The sequence below is a fragment of the Mobula birostris genome, unplaced genomic scaffold, assembly GCF_030028105.1.
Source record: "Mobula birostris isolate sMobBir1 unplaced genomic scaffold, sMobBir1.hap1 scaffold_4832, whole genome shotgun sequence".
NCBI lineage: Eukaryota > Metazoa > Chordata > Chondrichthyes > Myliobatiformes > Myliobatidae > Mobula > Mobula birostris.
Genome location: NW_027277960.1, coordinates 1 through 22,238, shown reverse-complemented (window position 1 = coordinate 22,238; position 22,238 = coordinate 1). Strand labels below are relative to the sequence as shown.

Sequence of the window (22,238 nt, the reverse complement as noted above, 5' to 3'; positions counted from 1 at the left end):
TGTGTGTACAGTTCTTGGACTTGGACTACCTGGACTATTCGTCTTCTCACCCTGTCTCTTGCAAAAACGCCATCCCCTTCTCGCAATTCCTCTGTCTCTGCCACATCTGCTCTCGGGATGAGGCTTTTCATTCTAGGACGAGGGAGATGTCTTCCTTTTTTAAAGAAAGGGGCTTCCCTTCCTCCACTATCAACTCTGCTCTCAAACACATCTCTCCCATTTCACGTACATCTGCTCTCACTCCATCCTCCCACCACCCCACTAGGAATAGGGTTCCCCTGGTCCTCACCTACCACCCCACCAGCCTCTGGGTCCAACATATTATTCTCCGTAACTTCCGCCACCTCCAACGGGATCCCACCACTAAGTACATCTTTCCCTCCCCCCCTCCCCCGCTTTCCGCAGGGATCGCTCCCTACTCGACTCCCTTGTCCATTCGTCCCCCCCATCCCTCCCCACTGATCTCCCTCCTGGCACTTATCCTTGTAAGCGAAACAAGTCCTACACATGCCCTTACACTTCCTCCCTTACCACCATACAGGGCCCCAGACAGTCCTTCCAGATGAGGCAACACTTCACCTGTGAGTCAACTGGGGTGATATACTGCGTCCGGTGCTCCCGATGTGGCCTTTTATATATTGGCGAGACCCGACGCAGACTGGGAGACCGCTTTGCTGAACATCTACTCTCTGTCCACCAGAGAAAGCAGGATCTCCCAGTGGCCACACATTTTAATTCCACATTCCATTCCCATTCTGACATGTCTATCCACAGCCTCCTCTAGTATAAAGATGAAGCCACACTCAGGTTGGAGGAACACCTTATATTCCGTCTGGGTAGCCTCCAACCTGATGGCATGAACATCGACTTCTCTAATTTGCGCTAATGCCCCATCTCCCCCTCGTACCCCATCTGTTATTTATTTTTATACACACATTCTTTCTCTCACTCTCCTTTTTCACCTTCTGTCCCTCTGACTATACCCCTTGCCCATCCTCTGGGTCCCCCCCCCCTTGTCTTTTTTCCCGGACCTCCTGTCCCATGATCCTCTTGTATCCCCTTTGCCAATCACCTGTCCAGCTCTTGGCTCCATCCCTCCCCCTCCTGTCTTCTCCTATCATTTTGGATCTCCCCCTCCCCCTCTCAAATCTCTTACTCACTCTTCCTTCAGTTAGTCCTGACGAAGGGTCACGGCCTGAAACGTCGACTGTACCTCTTCCTAGAGATGCTGCCTGGCCTGCTGTGTTCACCAGCAACTTTGATGTGTGTTGCGTGTATATACAGTTGTTCAGTGTGTCCCTTGTGGTCACAGTGTGTATAGGCAGTTGTTCAGTGTGTCCCTTAGCGGTCACAGTGTGTATACGCAGTTGTTCAGTGTGTCCCCTAGCGGTCACAGTGTGTATACGCAGTTGTTCAGTGTGTCTCCTAGTGGTCACAGTGTGTATAGGCAGTTGTTCAGTGTGTCCCTTAGTGGTCACAGTGTGTATAGGCAGTTGTTCAGTGTGCCCCCTAGCGGTCACAGTGTGTATACGCAGTTGTTCAGTGTGTCTCCTAGTGGTCACAGTGTGTATATGCAGTTGTTCAGTGTGTCCCCTAGTGGTCACAGTGTGTATATGCAGTTGTTCAGTGTGACCCCAAGTGGTCACAGTGTGTATATGCAATTGTTTGATGTGCCCCCTAGTGGTCACAGTGTGTATACGCAGTTGTTCAGTGTGTCTCCTAGTGGTCACAGTGTGTATATGCAGTTGTTCAGTGTGTCCCCTAGTGGTCACAGTGTGTATATGCAGTTGTTCAGTGTGACCCCAAGTGGTCACAGTGTGTATATGCAATTGTTTGATGTGCCCCCTAGTGGTCACAGTCAGTATATGCAGTTGTTCAGAGTGCCCCTATTGGTTACAGTTCTTTATATCATTCTGGAAGGTTCAGGAGTTTCTCTGGTGTTGCATTATTTGAATAGGGGCTATCTGATTGGTTAACTCTTATCTATCAATTTGAATGGAATGTTTAACTATGGGGTATAAAAAGGGTCAATGTTGGTACACCATCTTTTCCTCTAGTCTCTGAGTCTGAACGTTCTTAGCTATCAGACTTTTTTCAGCTCTACATTTCCAACTCTTTGTGTTCTATTAATATGTAATAAAACAATAGTGAATCAACAAGTTTTGTGCCTCTTTCCAGATTTGTGCCAGATGTTTAAGGGTATGAGGGAAGAGAAGTGGGTGCAGTTACTGTTACAAGGGAGAAGGTGCTCAAAAAGCTGAAAGACCTAAGGGTACATAAGTCACCCGGACCAGATGAACTGCACTCTAGGGTTCTGAAAGAGGTAGTGGTAGAGATTGTGGAGGCATTAGTAATGATCTTTCAAAAATCATTGCACTATGTCATCGTGCCAAAGTACTGGAAAATTAAAAATATCACTACGCTCTTTAAGCAAGGAGGAAGGCAGCAGAAAGGAAATTATAGAACGGTTAGCCTGATCTCAGTGGTTGTGAAGATGTTGGAATCAATTAAGGATGAGGTTATAGAGTACTTTGTGACACAGCACAAGAGAGGACAAAGTCAGCATGGGTTCCTTCAGGGAAAATATTGCCTGATGAACCTGTTGGAATTTTTTGAGGAGATTACAAGTAGGATAGATAAAGGGGATGCAGTGGATGTTGTATATTTGGACTTTCAGAAGGCCCTTGATAAGGTGCCACAGAGCCCATGGAATTACAGGAAAGTTACTGGCATTATTCGAGTACTGGTTGATTGGTAGGAGGCAGCGAGTGGGAATAAAAGGATCCTTTTCTGGTTGGCTGCCAGTGGTGTTCTGCAGGGGCCACTTCTTTTTATGCTGTATATCAATGATTTAGATGATGTAATAGATGGCTTTGTTGCCAAGTTTGCAGATGAGACAAAGATTGGTGGAGGAGCAGGTAATGGTGAATAAACAGGTAGGATGCAGAAGGACTTAGACAGATTAGGAGAACAGGCAAGAGAGTGGCAAATGAAGTACAACGTTGGAAAATGCATGGTTATGCATTTTGGTAGAAGAAATAAATGGACAGACTATTTTCTAAATAGGGAGAAAATCCAAAAATCTGAGATGCAAAGGGACTTGGGAGTCCTTGTACAGAACACCGTAAAGGTTAACTTGCAGGTTGAGTCACTGGTGAGGAAGGCAAATGCCATGTTAGCATTCATTTCAAGAGATCTAAAATACAAGAGCAAGGATGTGATGCTGAGGCTTTATAAGGCTCTGTGAGGCCTCACCTTGAGTATTGTGAACAATTCTGGTCTCCTCGTCTAAGAAAAGATGTGCTGGCATTGGAGAGGGTTCAGGGGAGGTTCACAAGGATGATTCTGGGAGTGAAAGGTTCATCATACGAGGAACTTTCAATGGCTCTGGGTCTGAACTTGCTGGAATTTAGAAGGATGGGCGGGTGGGGGGGGGGGGGGGGTCTCATTGAAACCTTTCGAATGTTGAAAGGCCTAAACAGAGTAGATGTGGGAAGGATGTTTCCCATGGTGGGGGAGCCTAGGACAAGAGGGACATCCTCAAGATAGAGGAGCGTCCATTTAAAACAGAGATACGAAGCAATTTGTTTAGCCAGAGGGTGGTGAATTTGTGGAATGTATTACCACAGGCAGCTGTGGAGGCCAGGTCGTTGGGTGTACTTAAGGTAGAGCTTGATAGGTTCTTGACTGGACATGGCATCAAAGGTTATGGGGAGAAGGGTGGAGAGTGGAACTGAGGAGAGGAAAAAAGGATGGCGAAGGAGATTCAATGGGCCAAATGGCCCAATTCTGCTCCTATGTCTTATGGTATTATATTTAAGGCTTAGGTTTCCTGATTGGTCAGGGCATCAAAGGATATGGCGAGAAGACAGGTATGGGGTTGAGTGGGATCCAGGATCAGCCATGATGTAATGGTGGAGTAGTCTCAATGGGCTGAATGGCCTAATTCTGCTCCTATGTGTCATGGTCTTATTTCAATGCACAAACCTTTTGCGTGTGGGTCACCAGGCAGCTGGGAGGTATCAGTGCTGTTAACTGCCTCCTCATATTCACACTCGGAAAGAGTCTGAAAGACAGAAAACATCAAAGTGAAAGTCAAAGTAATTTTTTTTAAATCAAAGAGGCCACTTTATTAGGTACAATGCAAATATCTAATCAGCCAATCATGTGGCATCAACTCAATTCATCAAAGCATGCTGACATGGCCAAGAGGTTCAGTTGTTGTTCAGACTAAACATCAGAATGGGGAACAGATGTGATCTTAGTGACTTTGTGGAATGATTGTTGGCGCCAGACAGGGTGGTTTGAGTATCTCAGAAGCTGCTGATCTTATTTTATTTATTTACAGCACACAGGAGGCCCTTCCAGCCTTATGAGCCACGCTGCCTCAGCAACCCCCGACAAATCCGATTTAACCCTAACCCAATCACGGGACAATTTACAATGACAGATTAACCTCCCCGGGACATCTTTGGACTGCGGGAGGAAAACTGGAGCACCTGGAGAAAACCCATGTGTCGCCTGGGGAGGACGTTACAAACTCCTGACAGGCCTGAACTGAGCTCCAACAGCGCTGTGCTAACCAGTATGTGACCGTGACAACCGCCATCTCCTGGGATTTCTGCACGGACCACTCTCTGGAATTTACAGAGAATGGTGCAAAAAACACAAAAAAACCATCCAGTAAGTGGCGGAAATCACCTCGTTAATGAAAGAGGTCAGAGGAGAATGGCCAGACTGGTTCAAGCTGACGGGAAGGTGACAGTAACTCAAATAACCACGGGTTACAACAGTGATGTGCAGAAGAGCATCTCGGAATGCACAACACATCGAACCTTGAAGTGAATGGGCGACAGCAGCAGAAACCATGAGCACACACTCTGTGGTCACTTTATTAGGTACAGAAGGCATTTAATAATGTGGCCCCGGAATGTATGTCACCATGTACTATCTTGAGATTCATTTCCTTCCAGACATTTACAGGAAAATAAAGAATACAACAGAATTGATGTAAACCAAGACTGACAAATGACTAATGTGGAAAAGCGGACAAAATGTGCAAGCAGTTTAGAGGGGGGGGGGGGGGGGGTGGAGACCTCATTGAAATCTATCAAATATTGGAAGGTCTAGATAGAATGGATGTGCAGACTAAGTTTCCGATAGTGGGGGAGTGAACTTCCAGTCACAAACTCACCTTCTCACGTTGCCCAGTATGCTCAGCGTACCAAACCATTCCCGCAAGGCAAAGGAAGGTTATAAAAGCCTGGAATGAGTAAGAAGTCCAGTTAAATGGTCTTCAGTCTTTTCCAAGTCCAATTTACACAGAACTTAATGAAACAGCAAACATCACATTTTTTTTTTTTGATTCACTTATAGTTTGAATGTGGCAGAGGATAACAAAATTATATTCCAACAGTTGGCAAGAAAGCACAGAACCTAGAACATTCCAGCACAGTGCAGGCCCTTTGGCACACGATATTGCGCTGACCTTTTAAACATACTCCAAGATCAATCCAGCATTTCCAAAAAGCAGTTATCATTCAGTCCCTCTACGCATCAGACATTGTGTACGAGGATGAATCGTTGAGTGTGTGCCTTCAGGCTTCTGTAACTCCTACCTGATGGTAACAATGAGATGAGGGCTGTCCTGGGTGATGGACGTCCTTGATGATGGAAGCTACTTTTCTAACACTTCTCCTTGAAGATGTCTTGGACACCACGGAGGTAGTATCCAGGATGGAACTGACTACTTGCAAAGAAAGTACAACAGCGCATCTACTTGCTCAGGAGGTTCCACGAGTCTTCAAAAACCTTGACAAACTTCTATAGGTGAGTGGTGTGCTGACCGGCTGCATTACGGCCTAGTATGGGAACACCAATTCCTTTGAGCGGAAAATCCTACAAAAGTTAGAGGATTCGGCCCAGTCCAGTATGGGTTAAGCCCTCCCAACCATTGAGCACATCTACACGTAACGTTGCCGTAGGAAAGCAGCATCCATCATCAAAGATCCTCCCCACCCAGGCCATGCTTTTTTCTTGCTGCTGCCATCAGGTAGAAGGTACAGGAGCCTCAGGACTCACACCACCAGGTTCAAGAACAGTTACTACCCCTCAACCACCAGACTCTTAAACAAAAGGAGATAGCTACACTTATCTTGTTATTTCAATCTCTCACTATTTATTGCCGCTTACTTATATTTGCACCTGCAATTTGTTGTCTTCTACACTCTTGCTCTTTCATTGACCCTCTTTACTGTTATAAAATTTGCTCACTATGCCTGCAGGAAAAAAAATCTGAGGGTTGCACGTGGGGACGTGCATGTACTCTGATAATAAATTTTACTTTGAACTTTACTCAACTTCACTTGCCCCATCACTTAATTGTTCCCACACCTATGGATTCACTTTCAAGAACTCTTCATCTCATCGATAATCATTGCTTATTTATTTATTACTATTTCAAATTTTTCTTTTAGTATTTGCACAGTCTGCTATCTCTTGCACACTGGTTGTCTATCCTGCTGTTGCGGTCTTTCATCGATTCTATTATGGTTATTGGATCTATTGAGTATGCCTGCAAGAAAATGAATCCCAGGTTCGTATATGCACTTTGATAATAAATTTACCTTGAACTGTGAACTGTAAAGTGTTTTGCTAACTGCTACACTACTGAGCCACTGAGTTGTTCTGCCAAGCATGGAAGGAATGCTCTGTCGTTGCCGGAATGCGTGGTGATACTTGTGGGCTGCCCCCAGAGCACCCACGGGCTGTGTTGGTTGTTAACAAGAATTACGCATTTCACTGTGTGCCTTGATGTACGTGCATTAATAAATCTGAATCTGAATCTCCAGCCAGTCGACTATTGGAGCAATAAGCAATGATCTTTCTTACCATGCAGAGGAGCCAGAGGATGACATACAGGCCCACAGTTTTGGAGAAAAGATCCTGACCGGACTTGATGCATACTATTGCTTCCAGAAAGGAAATGGCACTGTTAACATTTTTTAAAAAGAAAGTTAGACAGATCTCAAAAATACAGCCCAACTCACAGCCAGGTACACACTCTAATAGATTTGGAATTAAGTTGAATTATTCTTGTACTGCAAAAGGCAATTGTTCTCAGAGACAGAACACAGAACAGACCCTCAACAATGCAGCAAGCTGTACTACACAGCAACCCACTGATTCAACCCTAGCCCAGTCTAATCAGAGGGCAATTTACAATGATCAGTTAACCCCAGTCTAATCAGAGGGCAATTTACAATGACCAGTTAACCCCAGTCTAATCAGAGGGCAAGTTACAATGACCAGTTAACCCCAGTCTAATCAGAGGGCAATTTACAATGACCAGTTAACCCCAGTCTAATCAGAGGGCAATTTACAATGACCAATTGACCTACTAACTGGTACGTCTTTGGACTGTGGGAGGAAACTAGAGCACCTGGAGGAAACCCACGCACACAGGAAGGACGTACAAACCCTTACACCCAGCTTCAGAACTGAACTCCGAAACAGCCCGAGCTGTGATAGTGTTGCCCTACCTGCTGCGTCACTGTAGCGGCCAAGTAAAAGTAAATTAAGTTCAAACTCCACAGACAGATTAACACAAGACAGCAGATTGGTACAATGACATGCAGCATTTATAAATGACAAATTCAATTGGTTCACTGGGATGTGACTACTTGGGTGGGTTTGCAAGTAGGAACTCTGGAACAAGGTCAATATTGAGGAAAACTGGAGGTTTGGCGAACGAGTAGGTACTGGTTTTGTTTGTGATTCATACAAGCTCTGATGTGTAACCAAATGGTGTCAACAGCAACCAGACCAAGATACAAACAGGCGACGAGGCTGAAATCGCAGAGGGCTACTTACAGTGTTTAGAGATATGTAAAATAACTCAGAACATTACAGCCCAGCACAGGGTCTTCAGTCCACAATACTGTGCCAACCTTTTAACCCAACCCTTCCCTCCACATAACCCTCCATCTTCTGTCATCTATCTGCCTATCTCAAATGTCCCGGATGTATCTGTCTCTACCACCACCCTGTCAGGGCGTCCCATGCACCTGCCATTCTCTGTGTTAAAAAAAAACCTACCTCTGACATCGCCCCTATATATTCCCCCAGTTGCCTTAAAAATTGTGACCCCCATGTACTAGCCATTTCCGCTCTGGTAAAAAAAAAAGTCTCTGCTGTCCACTCAAACAACACCTCTTTTGTCTTCTACACTTCTTTCAAGTCACCTCTCTTCTTCCTTCGCTCCAAACAGAAAAGCCCCAGCTCGTTCAACCATTCCTCTTAAGATATGCTTTCTAGTCCAGACAGCATCCTGGTAGATCTCCTCTGCACCCTCTCTAAAGCTTCCACATCCTTCCTATAATGAGGTGACCCGAAATGAACACAATACTACAAGCATAAGTGGAATAGAAACCAAAAAGGAGCAGAAGTCGACCTCACGACTAGGCTCACATTTCACAAGAGTGGAGGAGGGGAGGGGTGGTTAATATGAGGAGGGGGAGAATAACTTTAGGTTGAATTATGGGGTTATGTCAGAGTTAAGTTTTTACCCACAGAGTGGCGGGTGTGTGCAAAACCCTGCCAGGGGTTGTGGTAGAAATGGTATACAAAATTACAGAAACATAGAAAACCTACAGCACAATACACAATGCTGTGCCAAACATATACTTACTTTACAAATTACCGAGGGTTACCCATAGCCCTCTATTTTTGTAAGCTCCATGTACCTATCCAGGAGTCTCTTAAAAGACCCTATTGTATCCGCCTCCATCACCGTTGCCAGCAGTCCATTCCACGCACTCACCATTCTCTGCGTAAAAAACTTACCCCTGACATCTCCTCTGTACCTACTTCCAAGCACCGTAAAACTATGCCTTCTCATGTTAGCCACTTCAGCCTTGGGAAAAAGCCTCTGTCTATCCACACGATCAATGCCTCTCATCATCTTATACACCTCTATCAGGTCACCTCTCATCCTCCATCGCCCCAAGGAAAAAAGGCCAAGTTCACTCAACCTATTCTCATAAGGCATACTCCCCAATCCAGGCAACATCCTTGTAAATCTCCTCTGCACCCTTTCTATGGTTTCCACATCCTTCCTGTTGTGAGGTGACCAGAACTGAGCACAGTACTCACCGGGGTCCTATATAGCTGCAACATTACCTCTCGGCTCTTAAACTCAATCCCATGATTGATGAAGGCCAATGCACCGTATGCCTTCTTAACCAGAGTCAACCTGTGCAGCAGCTTTGAGTGTGCTATGGACTCCGACCCCAAGATCCCTCTGATCCTCCACACTGCCAAGAGTCTTACCATTAATACTATATTCTGCCATCATATTTGACCTACCAAAATGAACCACCTCACACTTATCTGCATTTAACTCCATCTGCCACTTCTCAGCCCAGTTCTGAATCCTATCAATGTCCCGTTGTAACCTCTGACAGCCCTCCACACTATCCACAACACCCCCAACCTTTGTGTCATCAGCAAATTTACTAACCCATCCCTCCACTTCCTCATCCAGGTCATTTATAAAAATCACAAAGAGTAAGGGTCCCAGAACAGATCCCTGAGGCACACCACTGGTCACCAACCTCCATGCAGAATATGACCCATCTACAACCACTCTTTGCCTTCTGTGGGCAAGCCAGTTCTGGATCCACAAAGCAATGTCCCCTTAGATCCCATGCCTCCTTACTATCTCAATAAGCCTGGCATGGGGTACCTTATCATATGCCTTGCTGAAATCTATGTACACTACATCTACTGCTCTACCTTCATCAATGTGTTTAGTCACATCCTCAAAAAATTCAATCAGGCTCGTAAGGCACGATCTGCCTTTGACAAAGCTGTGCTGACTATTCCTAATCATATTATGCCTCTCCAAATGTTCAAAATCCTGCCTCTCAGGATCTTCTCCATCAGTTTACCAACCACTGAAGTAAGACTCACTGGTCTATAATTTCCTGAGCTATCTCTACTCCCTTTCTTGAATAAAGGAACTACATCTGCAACCCTCCAATCCTCTGGAACCTCTCCCGGCCCCATTGATGATGCAAAGATCATCGCCAGAGGCTCAGTGATCTCCTCCCTCGCCTGCTACAGTAGCCTGGGGTACATCTTGTCTGGTCCCGGAGACTTATCCAACTTGATGCTCTCCAAAAGCTCCAGTACATCCTTTGCGGAGGTACAGATGAGGTGTATACACAGGGTTAACGCAAGCAGGCTTTGTCCACTGAGAGGTTAGGTGAGACTACAACTACAGGTCATGGCCTAAAGGTGAAAGATGAGTAGTTTAAGAGAAACATGAGAGAAAACTTCAGTCAAAGGGTTGCGAGAGTGTGGAACGAGCTACCAGCACAGGTGGTGTAAGCGAGCTCAACTTCAACATTTAAGATGAGTTTAGACATATATAAATGGATATATCTATATATTAGAGTAAACATCATTATGCTTATTTATATAGTGAGCTCGATTCAACATTTAAGAGAAGTTTGGAGAGATATGTGGATGGAAGGGGCATGGAGAGCCCTGGTCCCGGTGTAGGAATTGACAGATTAAATGATTCGGCACAGACTAGATGGGCCCTGCTTCTGCGCTGTACTTTTCTATAACTCTATGTATTATGAACAGTTTTGGGCAACTTTGCTAAGACAGAATGTGCTGGCATTGCAGAACGCCCAGAGGAGATTTCCGGAATGATTCCACATGACGAGTATTTGATAGGTCTGGGCTTGTGCTCGTTGGAGGTTAGAAAGATGGTGGAATCTCATAGAACATAGAAATCTACAGCACATTACAGGCCCTTTGGCCCACAATGCTGTGCCAAACAGGAAACCTACTCTAAAAACTGCCTGGAATTTCCCCACCACATAGCCCTCTATATTTCCAAGTTCCATGTATCTATCTGAGAGTCTCTTAAAAGACCCTATTGTATCCACTTCCACCACCGCCGCTGGCAGTGCATACCACACACCCACCACTCTCTGTGTGAAAAACTTACCACTGACATCCCCTCTGTACCTGCTTCCAAGTACCTTAAAACTATGCCTCCTCGTGTTAGCCATTTCAGCCCTGGGAAAAAGCCTCTGACTATCCACACAACAAAGCCCCTCAACATCTTATACACCTTGATCAGGTCACCTCTCATCCTCCGTCGCCCCAAGGAGAAAAGGCTGAGTTCACTCAACCTATTCTCATAAGGTACGCCTTCCAATCCAGGGAACATCCTTGAAAATCTCCTCTGCACTCTCTCTATAGTATCCACATCCTTCCTGTAGTGAGGTGACCAGAACTGAACACAGTACTCCAAGGGGTGGGGGTTCTGGTCTGACCAAGGTCTTGTACAGCTGCAACATTACCTCACGGCTCTTGAACTCAGTCCCACGGTTGTTGAATGCCAACACACTATGTGTCTTTCTTAACAACAATGTCAATCAGTGCAGTAGCTTTGAGTGTCCTATGGACATGGACCCCAAGATCTCTCTGATCCTCCACACTGTCAAGAGTCTTACTATATTTTTCTTCAATTTGACCTACCAAAATGAACAACTTTACACTTAACTGGGTTGAACTCTCATCTGACACTTCTCAGCCCAGTTCTGCAACCTATCGATATCCTGCTGTAACATCTGACAGCCCTCCAGAACACAAAATACTCTGCAGATGCTGGGGTCAAAGCAACACTCACAACACGCTGGAGAAACTCAGCAGGTCGGACAGCATCCGTGGAAACGATCAGTCAACGGTTCCGGCCCGAAACGTTGACTGATCGTTTCCACGGATGCTGCCCGACCTGCTGAGTTCCTCCAGCGTGTTGTGAGTGACAACCCTCCAGACTATCCACAACACCCCACAACTCTTGTGTCATCAGCATACTTACTAACCTACCCTTCCACTTCCTCATCCAGGTCACATAAAAATCACAAAGAGGAGGGCTCCCAGAACGGTCACTGTCCTCCACGTAGAATATGACCCATCTACAACCATCCTTTGCCTTCTGTGGTCAAGCCAATTCTGGATCCACAAAGCAAGGTCACATTGGATCCCATGCCTCCTTAGTTTCTGAATGAGCCTTGCATGTGGAACCTAATCTCATTGAAACCTATCAAATGTTGAAAGGCCTGGATAAAGTGGACATGGAGAGGATGTTTCCTGCAGTGGAGTCTAGGACCAGAGGGCATAGCCTCAGAACACAAGGACATCGCCTTAGAAAAGAGATGAGGAGAAATTACTTCAGCCTGAGGGTGGTGAATCTGTGGAATTCATTGCCACAGACAGCTGTACAGGCCAAATCATTGGATATTTTTAAAGTGGAGGTTGATAGGGTCTTGATTAGTCAGGGTGTCAAAGGTTACGGGGAGAAGGCAGAAGAATGGGTTTGAGAAGGACAACGTGACAGATGGGCTGAATGGCCTCGTTCTGATCCAATGTCTGATAGTGTTTTCAGTTTGGAGAGCTAGGTGGAGCACGAGGCAATAGGTGTACTCCAAAGCCATCGTCGTGTTTACTGCTTGAGGCACTCTTCTCAGGAAAACTGCACTCATCTAGATCCTTCTGTAATGTACCAGTACAATTCCTCTGGGATACGCTTCAAATCCAAAAAGGAGGATGCTACACACACTGAAGTTATTTTGCACTGTGGCATCAGAAGCAAACAAGCTAATTGCACAACACACGGATTCCACAAAGAACAAAAATCCATAACCAGCAAGACATTATTCTTTGTAACTTTATTCAAAATCTAAGTTTTTTTATTATACACCTTCAACTGTAAAACTTGGTTTTCAATGAAATTTGTATTCAAAAACTAAGTTTTTTTTTATTACACATCTTCAATTGTAAAACTTGTTTTTCAGTGAAACCTGTAACAACATGATTTGGAAATTTTGTAAAAAGAATTGTGGCAAGGAAAGACAGCTAAATTTGGAGACAGACAAATTCCTTGTTCCATGGAAAGAGAAGGAGATTGGACCACCAGATTTAGGAACAGTTAATACCCTCAACCATCAGGTTCTTGAACCAGAGGGGATAACTTCACTTGCCCATCAGTGAAACATTCCCACAACCTATGGACTCACTTTCAAGGACCCTTCATCTCAGGTTCTCAATATTCATCGCTTATTTATTTTGCATTTATTATTATTTTGATTTTTTTTGTATTTACTGTGAAAGACCACAAAAAATGAATCTCAGGGCATATATGTACTTTGATAATAAATTTATGTTGAACTTTGGCAGAAAAGCCAAAAAGAATCGCAAACATTTAGATCCTAACATTGTAAAGTGAACACACAGTACACAATGGATCCCATGACAATACACAAACGTTTCAGGTAAATTTCTCCATCACTGTGCAGCAGTAAAACAGTGTACTTTCGGGATTCATTTGTTTGCATCTGATACTGATGGTCAGGATGCCAGAAATAGTCATCAGGTTAAGGAACAATCGTGGAGAGAGAGAAAAATAGTGAATGATTCAATCTAAGGTAATTACCCTGAAATATTAGGACCTCCCTCTCCCCTCTCTCATTTATCCACAACCTGGTTTCAGCATTCCCTGTATTTCTAACATACAGACTATACTAACAGTTTCTCATCATTCGATTAATCTGTGAATCCATGAACACTACCTCACTATTTTGCTCCCTTCTTACATTATTTATTTTTTACGTTTCATGTTGTAACTTGCATTTTATGTGTTGCACTGTACTGTTGCCACAAAACAAGATTCATGACCATGTCAGTGATATTAAACCGGACTCGTGAAATGCATTATCGTAAACCACACGACGCCTCAAGGAAAAAAATTAGCTTCAACACAAGTTTAATCAGCAGAGGGCACTCACACCACCATTGCACATTTATCTTTAGTTTGAATTTATCACCAGGTCTACACCTGTTCTTGATCAAACAAAAACCAATAAATAGCAAACAACAGGAATTCTGCAGATGCTGGAAATTCAAGCAACACACATCAAAGTTGCTGGTGAACGCAGTAGGCCAGGCAGCATCTCCAGGAAGAGGTGCAGTCGACGTTTCAGGCCGAGACCCTTCGTCAGGACTAACTGAAGGAAGAGTGAGTAAGGGATTTGAAAGTTGGAGGGGGAGGGGGAGATCCAAAATGATAGGAAAAGACAGGAGGGGGAGGGATGGAGCCAAGAGCTGGACAGGTGATAGGCAAAAGGGGATATATATACAATAAATAGCAAGTCCTTTTGACAACAAGGGCAGTAAACAGCCCTTCCTTACTGCCCGTACTGAGTGCAAGAATTCAACTTCAGACCCAGCTACAGAATCAGACCACAGATTTACTGCAAAGCCAGCACCTATAAGCACCGAACTCCCTGCCTCTACAGTAACATATTCTCTCCTCTTCTTCATTTTCCCACTCTCGTCTCTTACCTCTTCTCTTCACCTTTCACCCCCCCCGACACCCCTCCTCTTTCCCTTTCTCCCATGATCCACTCTACTCTCCTATCAGATTCCTTCCAATCCAGCCTTTCATCTTTCCCACCCACCTGGCTTCTTACTTCAGTCTCCCTCCTCCACCCACCCACCTGATCTCACCCATCACCTTCTAGATTGTACTCCCATCCCTCCCCCAGCTTATTCTGGCTTCTTCCCCCTTCCTTTCCAGTCCTGATGAGGGGTCTCGGCCTGAAACATCAGCTGTTTATTTCCCCCCCACCATAGCTGCTGCCTGACCTGCTGAGCTCCTCCAGCACTTTGTGTGTGTTGTTCAGAATTTCCTGCTTCTGCAGAATCTCTCGTGTTCATTATCTGGTACTGTCACGTAGCAGTTTACGTGATCGCTTTACAGTGCCAGCTGCTGTCCATAAGGAGTTTGAATGTTCTCCCAGTGACCACATGGGTTTCCTCCAGGAGCTTTGGTGTCCTCTCACATTCCAAAGATGCTCTGGTTCCGGTTAGTAAGTTGTGGGCTTGCGACATCACCCTTACAGCATAATCCTCACTGATAAAACGAAGTCTTCACTCTCCAGGGCGCAGGCCTGGGCAAGGTTGTATGGAAGACCAGCAGTTGCCCATGCTGCAAGTCCCCCCTCTCCACGACACCAATGTTGTCCAAGGGAAGGGCATTAGGACCCATACAGCTTGGCACCAGTGTCGTCACAGAGCAATGTGTGGTTAAGTGCCTTGCTCAAGGGCTCAACACATTCCTTTGGCTGGGGTTCGAACTCACGACCTTCAGGTAGCTAGTCCAATGCCTTAACCACTTGGCCACATGCCCACACCTGATCTTTATCATAATCCCTTTAATCCTTTATTCAAGGCTGCAAGTTCAAGGCAGGGGCCTACAGGCTGGTGAGCCGAACGTTGAAGCTGGAAAGGTACTACCAATATTTGGAAAGACAAGGATTTATTAGGGATGGTAATTATTGAATTCTGTGTGGAAAATGTGTCTCGTGAATTTGATCAAGTCCAGGATCAGAAACAGGTTTGATATCACTGACATACATTGTGAAATCAGTTGTTTTGCAACAGCAGTACAGTGCAATACGTAAAGAGTTACTACAAATTGTGAGACAGACAGAAAGATTGAGCAAAATCGTGAGGTAAATTTAAGAGTTCATTGTCAATTCAAAAACCTGGTGGCAGAGGGGAAGAAGCTGTTCAAAGTATAATGCTTAAAAGATACTGGAACAGGTACAGGGGTAGGAAAAGTTTACAGCAAAGCGTGGGGAAATAGGATGTTAGTGGACTCTCTCTCACTACTTCCATCGGGAAGAAGGTACAGGAGCCTCAAGACCCACAAACCAGGTTCAGGGCCAGTTATTACCCCTCAACCATTAGGTGTGGATAACTTCACTCACCTCAACTCTGACCTGGTTTCACAACCTACAAACTCACTTTCGATAACTTATGTTCTCAGTATTATTTATTAAAATACTGCTTATTAAACTTATTTATATTTTATTAATTATTAAATTACAGATTTTAAAAATTATTTACATAAATTATCTACATGATGGACTGAATGACCTACATCTTATGATTTCTTTTGCACATTGACAAACTGACAAACAACCAAGGATTTTCAGAAATGTTACTGCATTTCCTTATTTTCTTGTAAATGCCCACAGAAAACGAATCTCTGGATTTTTACTTTAGACTTTTAACAATTTGTTTGGCACAGATGAGATGGGCCAAAGGGTTTGTCTCTGTACAATATAACTCTATGACAAGATTCAAGACAGAGGTTGACAAGATTCTTGATTGGTCAGGGCATGAAGGGATACGGGGAGAAGGCTGGAGACTCTGGCTGAGAGGAAAATTGGATCAGCCATGATGAAATGGTGAAGCAGACTCGATGGGCCAAATGGCCTAATTCTGCTCCTGTGTCTTATGGTCTAAGTTCAGAAACAAACACACTTACCCAAAGACCCAGCACTGAGTTCCAACTCTTTTGCATTGACTATCGGTAAGATACGCATAATACTGTCTGTAAACAAATCAAAAACAGCACTAAACACCGGTAACATAACCGAATCAAAACATGTCGTGACATGTACGGTCAAGCACTTTGGTAGAAGAAATGAAAGGGTAGACTACTTTCTAAAGGGAGAGAAAATACAAAAACAGAGGTGCAAGGGGACTTAGGAGTCCTTGTACAAGATTCCCTAAAGGTTAATTTGCAGGTTGAGCCAGAGGTGAGGAAGCCAATGCAACGTTAGCAATCATTTCAAGAGGACTACAAGATGGAATGCTGAGGTTTTATAAAGCACTGGTGTGGCCTCACTTGGAGTATTGTGAGCAGTTTTGGCCCACTAATCAAAGAAAAGATGTGCTGATATTGGAGAGTGTTTGAAGGAGTTCACAAGAATGATTCTGAGAATGGAAGGGTTATTGTCTGAGGAGAGTTTGATGGCTCTGGATCTGCACTCACTGGAATTCAGAAGAGTGGGGGGGGATCTCATTGAAACCTATCAAATATTGAAAGGCCTGGATAGAGTGGATGTGGAGAGTCTATTTCCTCTCGTGGGGAAGTCTGGAACCAGAGGACACAGCCTCAGAGTACAAAGATGTCTCTTTAGAACAGAAATGGAGAAATTTCTTTTGCCAGAGGGTGGTAAATTTGTGGAATTAGTTGCCACAGAAGGCTGTGGAGGCCTGGTCATTGGGTATATTAAAGCAGAGTCTGATAAGATTCTTGATTAGTCGGGGTGTCAAAGGTTGAGGGGAGAAGGCAGGAAAATGATGAGCCCAAAGACGTACTGGTCAGGTTAATCGGGAAGTTGTCCTGTGATTAGGTCTGTACTAGACCTTGGAGTACTCCTTGGAGTTCAGAAGAATGAAGGGGGACCTCATAGAAACATTTCAAATGTTGAAAGGCATGGACAGAGTGGATGTGGCAAAGTTGTTTCTGATGGTGGGAGAGTCCAGTACAAGAGGGCATGACTTAAGGATTGAAGGGCGCCCATTCAGAACAGAGATGCGAAGAAATTTTTTTAGTCAGAGGGTGGTGAATCTATGGAATTTGTTGCCACGGGCAGCAGTGGAGGCCAAGTCATTGGGTGTATTTAAGGCAGAGATTAATAGTAACCAGGGCATCAAAGGTTATGGTGAGAAGGCGGGGGAGTGGGACTAAATGGGAGAATGGATCAGCTCATGATAAAATGGCGGAGCAGACTCGATGGGCTGAATGGCCGACTTCTGCTCCTTGGTCTTATAGTCTAATCAGGATTGTGGGGTTGCTGGGTCAGTGAGGTTCAAAGGGCTGGCTCTGGATGTAATGCTAAATAAATGCATGGAGATGGGGTTGAGAGGGATAATAAATCAGTTATAACGGAATGGCAGAGCACACTTCATGTGCAAAAGCACTAATTCTGCTCCTATGTCTTATGGTCTAAATGGCAGGTCAAAAAACATTTTAGAGAGTTAGTATTACAGAAATTTTGGCAATAAGTAATCTTCCATCCAACAACTCTTTCATTAACATTTAGGCCCTGAGCATCACAGAAAGATTTCAGTGAAATGCACGCCATTAAACAATTAAATGTTAGTGATGAAAAATGGTTTAGAATCTGTCTGTAGGTTAAATAGTTTATTATGCAGTTCAAAAGGACATCAGGAGGGAAACAGGGATGTTGTTCATCTGAAAATTGACATTGGAAAAGCTACAAGCCGGCACAGAAGGTTTGCAGAGTGATGTGTAATGGTGTACAGTTGCCAGAAATCGAGAGCACTACACACAAAATGCTGCAGGAAGTCAACAGGTCACGCAGAGTCAATGCAGGCGAATGAACAGTCAACGTTCTGGGCCGAGACCCTTCCTCAGGGTCTCAGGCTGAAACATGAACCGTTTATTCCTCTCCATAGATACGGCTTGACCTGCTGACTTCCTCCTGCATTCTGTGTGTGATGGCAGATAGCTCAACTGGTGGTGTCTAGATAGCCTACAGATGGCGCATGGGAACATGTTCAAGTTGAAGTTTAATTGTCATTCAACCATACATGAATACCAATGAACACAGCCAAATGAAACAGTGTTACTCCAGGGCCAAGATGCAAGACAGAACACACAGTCACACACAGCACAAAGCACATACAAGATACCAGTAAACATACAGTCACACAGGAAAATAATCCGAGACCCTGAGTCCATAACCGTTGCAGCAGCCTGACCCACCTCCCTCTCCCTCTCCTCTCACTACTACAATCGGGTGTGAGGTACAGGAGCATTGACCCAATACACTCGCCTCAGCACCGAACTGCCTCTGTGGCTGTGCACTCACTTTTGGTGACTCTGTTTCACGTTCTGTGTGTTATTCGTTGACTTTTTTCATTGTTTGCACAATTTGCTCCTCTTTTCACATACTGGATGTTTTGACAGTATTTTTGGAGTGGGTTTCTTTGTGGATGCTATTGTTGCTTTGTTTTGTGGCTGCCCGTAAGGAGATGAATCTCAGGCTTGTAGATGCTGTACATACTTTGATAATGAACGTACTTTTAACTTCGGAGGAAAGTACAAATTTGGAAGCACCTGTGGAAAAGAATAAAGAGTCCAGTCCTGATACAGGGTCTTGGCCAGAAATGTTGACTGTTTATTCAGTTCCATAGATGCTGCCTGGCCTGCTGAGTTCCTCCAGCATTTTGTGTGTGTTGCTCCGGATTTGCAGCATCTACAGAATCTTGTGTTTATTATCTGTGCTGTAATGTTGTGTTCTAGATTGATGGGTTCAAGAAGCAGAACAAGAACAACAGAAACAGGAGATTGTGTATGATGTTTATACAGCAATGAGAAGAAATGAGGACAGGAAGAGGCAATGGGTAACTTCGGGAAAAATAGAGTATAACAAATAAGCAGACTCTTGATGAAGAAGAGAAAATGACCCATCTTCATTTATAAACACCACAGGAGACCAGAGAGTTTTTATACAAAATGTAAAGTTTCTTTACCGTACAGTAGGCGCCGTGATCACACCAATAAAGAGGATTCGGCCATAACTCAGGGCGTGGCTCGCTTGAAACACGAAGATATGTTTCAAGAAAAATGTATTCAGTTCAGTCAGCTGAAATAGAAAAGAAAAAAAATCTCATGACACTCTCCAAAACAGCCCCTCAGCTCTCCTGAGCAAAATATGAAATTATCAGGAATAGAAACATAGAAAACCTACAGCACAATACAGGCCCTTCGGCCCACAAAGCTGTGCCAGACATGTTCTTACTTTAGAAATTACCTAGGGTTACCCATAGCCCTCTATTCTTCTAAGCTCCATGTACCTATCCAGGAGCCTCTTAAAAGACCCTATTGATTCCGCCTCCACCACCGTTGCCGGCAGTCCATCCCACGCACTCACCACTCTCTGCATAAAAAACTTACCCCTGACATCTCCTCTGTACCTGCTTCCAAGCACCTTAAAACTGTGCCCTCTCATGTTATCCATTTCAGCCCTGGGGAAAAGCATCTGACTATCCACACAATCAATGCCTCTCATCATCTTATACACCTCTATCAGGTCACCTCTCATCCTCCGTCGCTCCAACGAGAAAAGGGTAAGTTCACTCAACCTGTTTTCATAAGGCATGCTCCCCAATCCAGGCAGCATCCTTGTAAATCTCCTCTGCACCCTTTCTATAGTTTCCACATCCTTCCTGTAGTGAGGTGACCAGAAATGAGCACAGTACTCCAAGTAGGGTCTGACCAGGGTCCTATATCGCTGTAACATTACCTCTCAGCACTTAAACTCAATCCCACGGTTGATGAAGGCCAATGCACCGTATGCCTTCTTAACCACAGAGTCAACCTGCGCAGCTGCTTTGAGTGTCCTATGGACTCGGACCCCAAGATCCCTCTGATCCTCCACACTGCCAAGAGTCTTACCATTAATGCTATATTCTGCCATCATATTTGACCTACCAAAATGAACCACCTCACACTTATCTGGGTTGAACTCCATCTGCCACTTCTCAGCCCAGTTTTGCATCCTATCAATGTCCCACTGTAACCTCTGACAGCCCTCCACACTAACCACAACACCCCCCAGCCTTTGTGTCATCAGCAAATTTACTAACCCATCCCTCCACTTCTTCGTCCAGTGTCATTTATAAAAATCACAAAGAGTAAAGGTCCCAGAACAGATCCCTGAGGCACACCACTGGTCACTGACCTCCATGCAGAATATGACCTGTCTACAACAGCTCTTTGCCTTCTGTGGGCAAGCCAATTCCGGATCCACAAAGCAATGTCCCCTTGGATCCTGAGCCTCCTTACTTTCTCAATAAGCCTTGCATGTGGTACCTTATCAAATGCCTTGCTGAAATCCATACACACTACATCTACTGCTCTACCTTCATCAACGTTTTTAGTCACATCCTCAAAAAATTCAATCAGGCGCATGAGGCACGACCTGCCCTTGACAGAGCCATGCTGACTATTCTTAATCATATTATGCCTCTTCAAATGTTCATAAATCCTGCCTCTCAGGATCTTTTCCATCAACTTACCAACCACTGAAGTAAGACTCACTGGTCTTTCAACAGCCTTTGTACACCGCACTTCCTGTACCCTAGCATCCTTTCCCTATCTCTACTCACTTCCTTGAATAAGGGAACAACATCTGCAACCCTCCAATCCTAAGGAACCTCTCCCCCCATTGATGATGCAAAGATCATCGCCAGAGGCTCCACAATCTCCTCCCTCACCTCTCACAGTAGCCTGTGGTACATCTCCTCCGGTCCCGGTGACTTATCCAATTTGATGCTTTCCAAAAGCTCCAGCACATCCTCTTTCATAATGTTTATATGCTCAAGCTTTTCAATCTACTGTAAGTCATCCCTACAACCGCCAAGATCCTTTTCCATAGTGCATATTGAAGCAAAGTATTCATTAAGACCCTCTGTTATCTCCTCCAGTTCCACAGACACTTTTCCACTGTCACACTGGATTGGTCCTATTCTCTCACATCTTATCCTCTTGCTCTTCACATACTTGTAGAATGCCTTGGGGTTTTCTTTAATCCTGCTCGCTAAGGTCTTCTCATGGCCCCTTCTGGCTCTCGTAATTTCATTCTTAAACTCCTTTCTGCTAGCTTTATAATCTTCTAAATCTCTATCATTACCTAGCTTTTTGAACCTTTCGTAAGCTTTTCTTTTCTTCTTGATGAGATTTTCAACAGCCTTTGTACACCACAGTTCCTGTACCCTACCATCCTTCCCATCTCATTGGAACGTACCTATGCAGAATGCCACGCAAATATTCCCTGAAAATTTGCTACATTACTGCCGTACATTTCCCTGAGAACATCGTTTTCAATTTATGCTTCCAAGTTCCTGCCTGATAGCCTCATATTTCCCCTTAATCCAATTAAACACTTCCCTAACTTATCTGTTCCTATCCCTCTCCAATGCTATGGTAAAGGAGATAGAATTGTGATCACTATCTCCAAAATGCTCTCCCACTGAGAGACCTGACACCTGACCAGGTTCATTTCCCAATACCAGATCAAGTACAGCCTCTCCTCTTGTAGGCTTATCTACATATTGAGTCAAGAAACCTTCCTGAACACACCTAACAAACTCCACGCCATCTAAATCCCTTGCTCTAGGGAGATGTCAATCAATATTTGGGAAATTAAAATCTCCCATCACAACAACCCCATTATTATTACATCTTTCCAGAATCTGTCTCCCTATCTGTTCCTCCATGTCCCTGTTACTATTAGGTCTATAAAAAACACCCAGTGGAGTTATTGAAC

The 22,238-nt window shown here is 44.4% G+C and overlaps 1 protein-coding gene across 1 annotated transcript; it reads right to left on the bottom strand.

Annotated features, from left to right (window-relative positions):
* Window positions 1–3,987: 3,987 nt before the first annotated feature.
* On the bottom strand, window positions 3,988–19,553 carry LOC140193265 (phosphatidylserine synthase 1-like; the record flags this gene model as incomplete). The annotated part of the gene is made up of 5 exons (XM_072250643.1): window positions 3,988–4,066; window positions 5,195–5,263; window positions 6,892–6,991; window positions 16,418–16,483; window positions 19,441–19,553. Coding segments are annotated over 5 exons (427 nt in total), but the record flags the coding sequence as incomplete, so codon positions are not given.
* Between the last annotated feature and the right edge of the window lie 2,685 nt (window positions 19,554–22,238).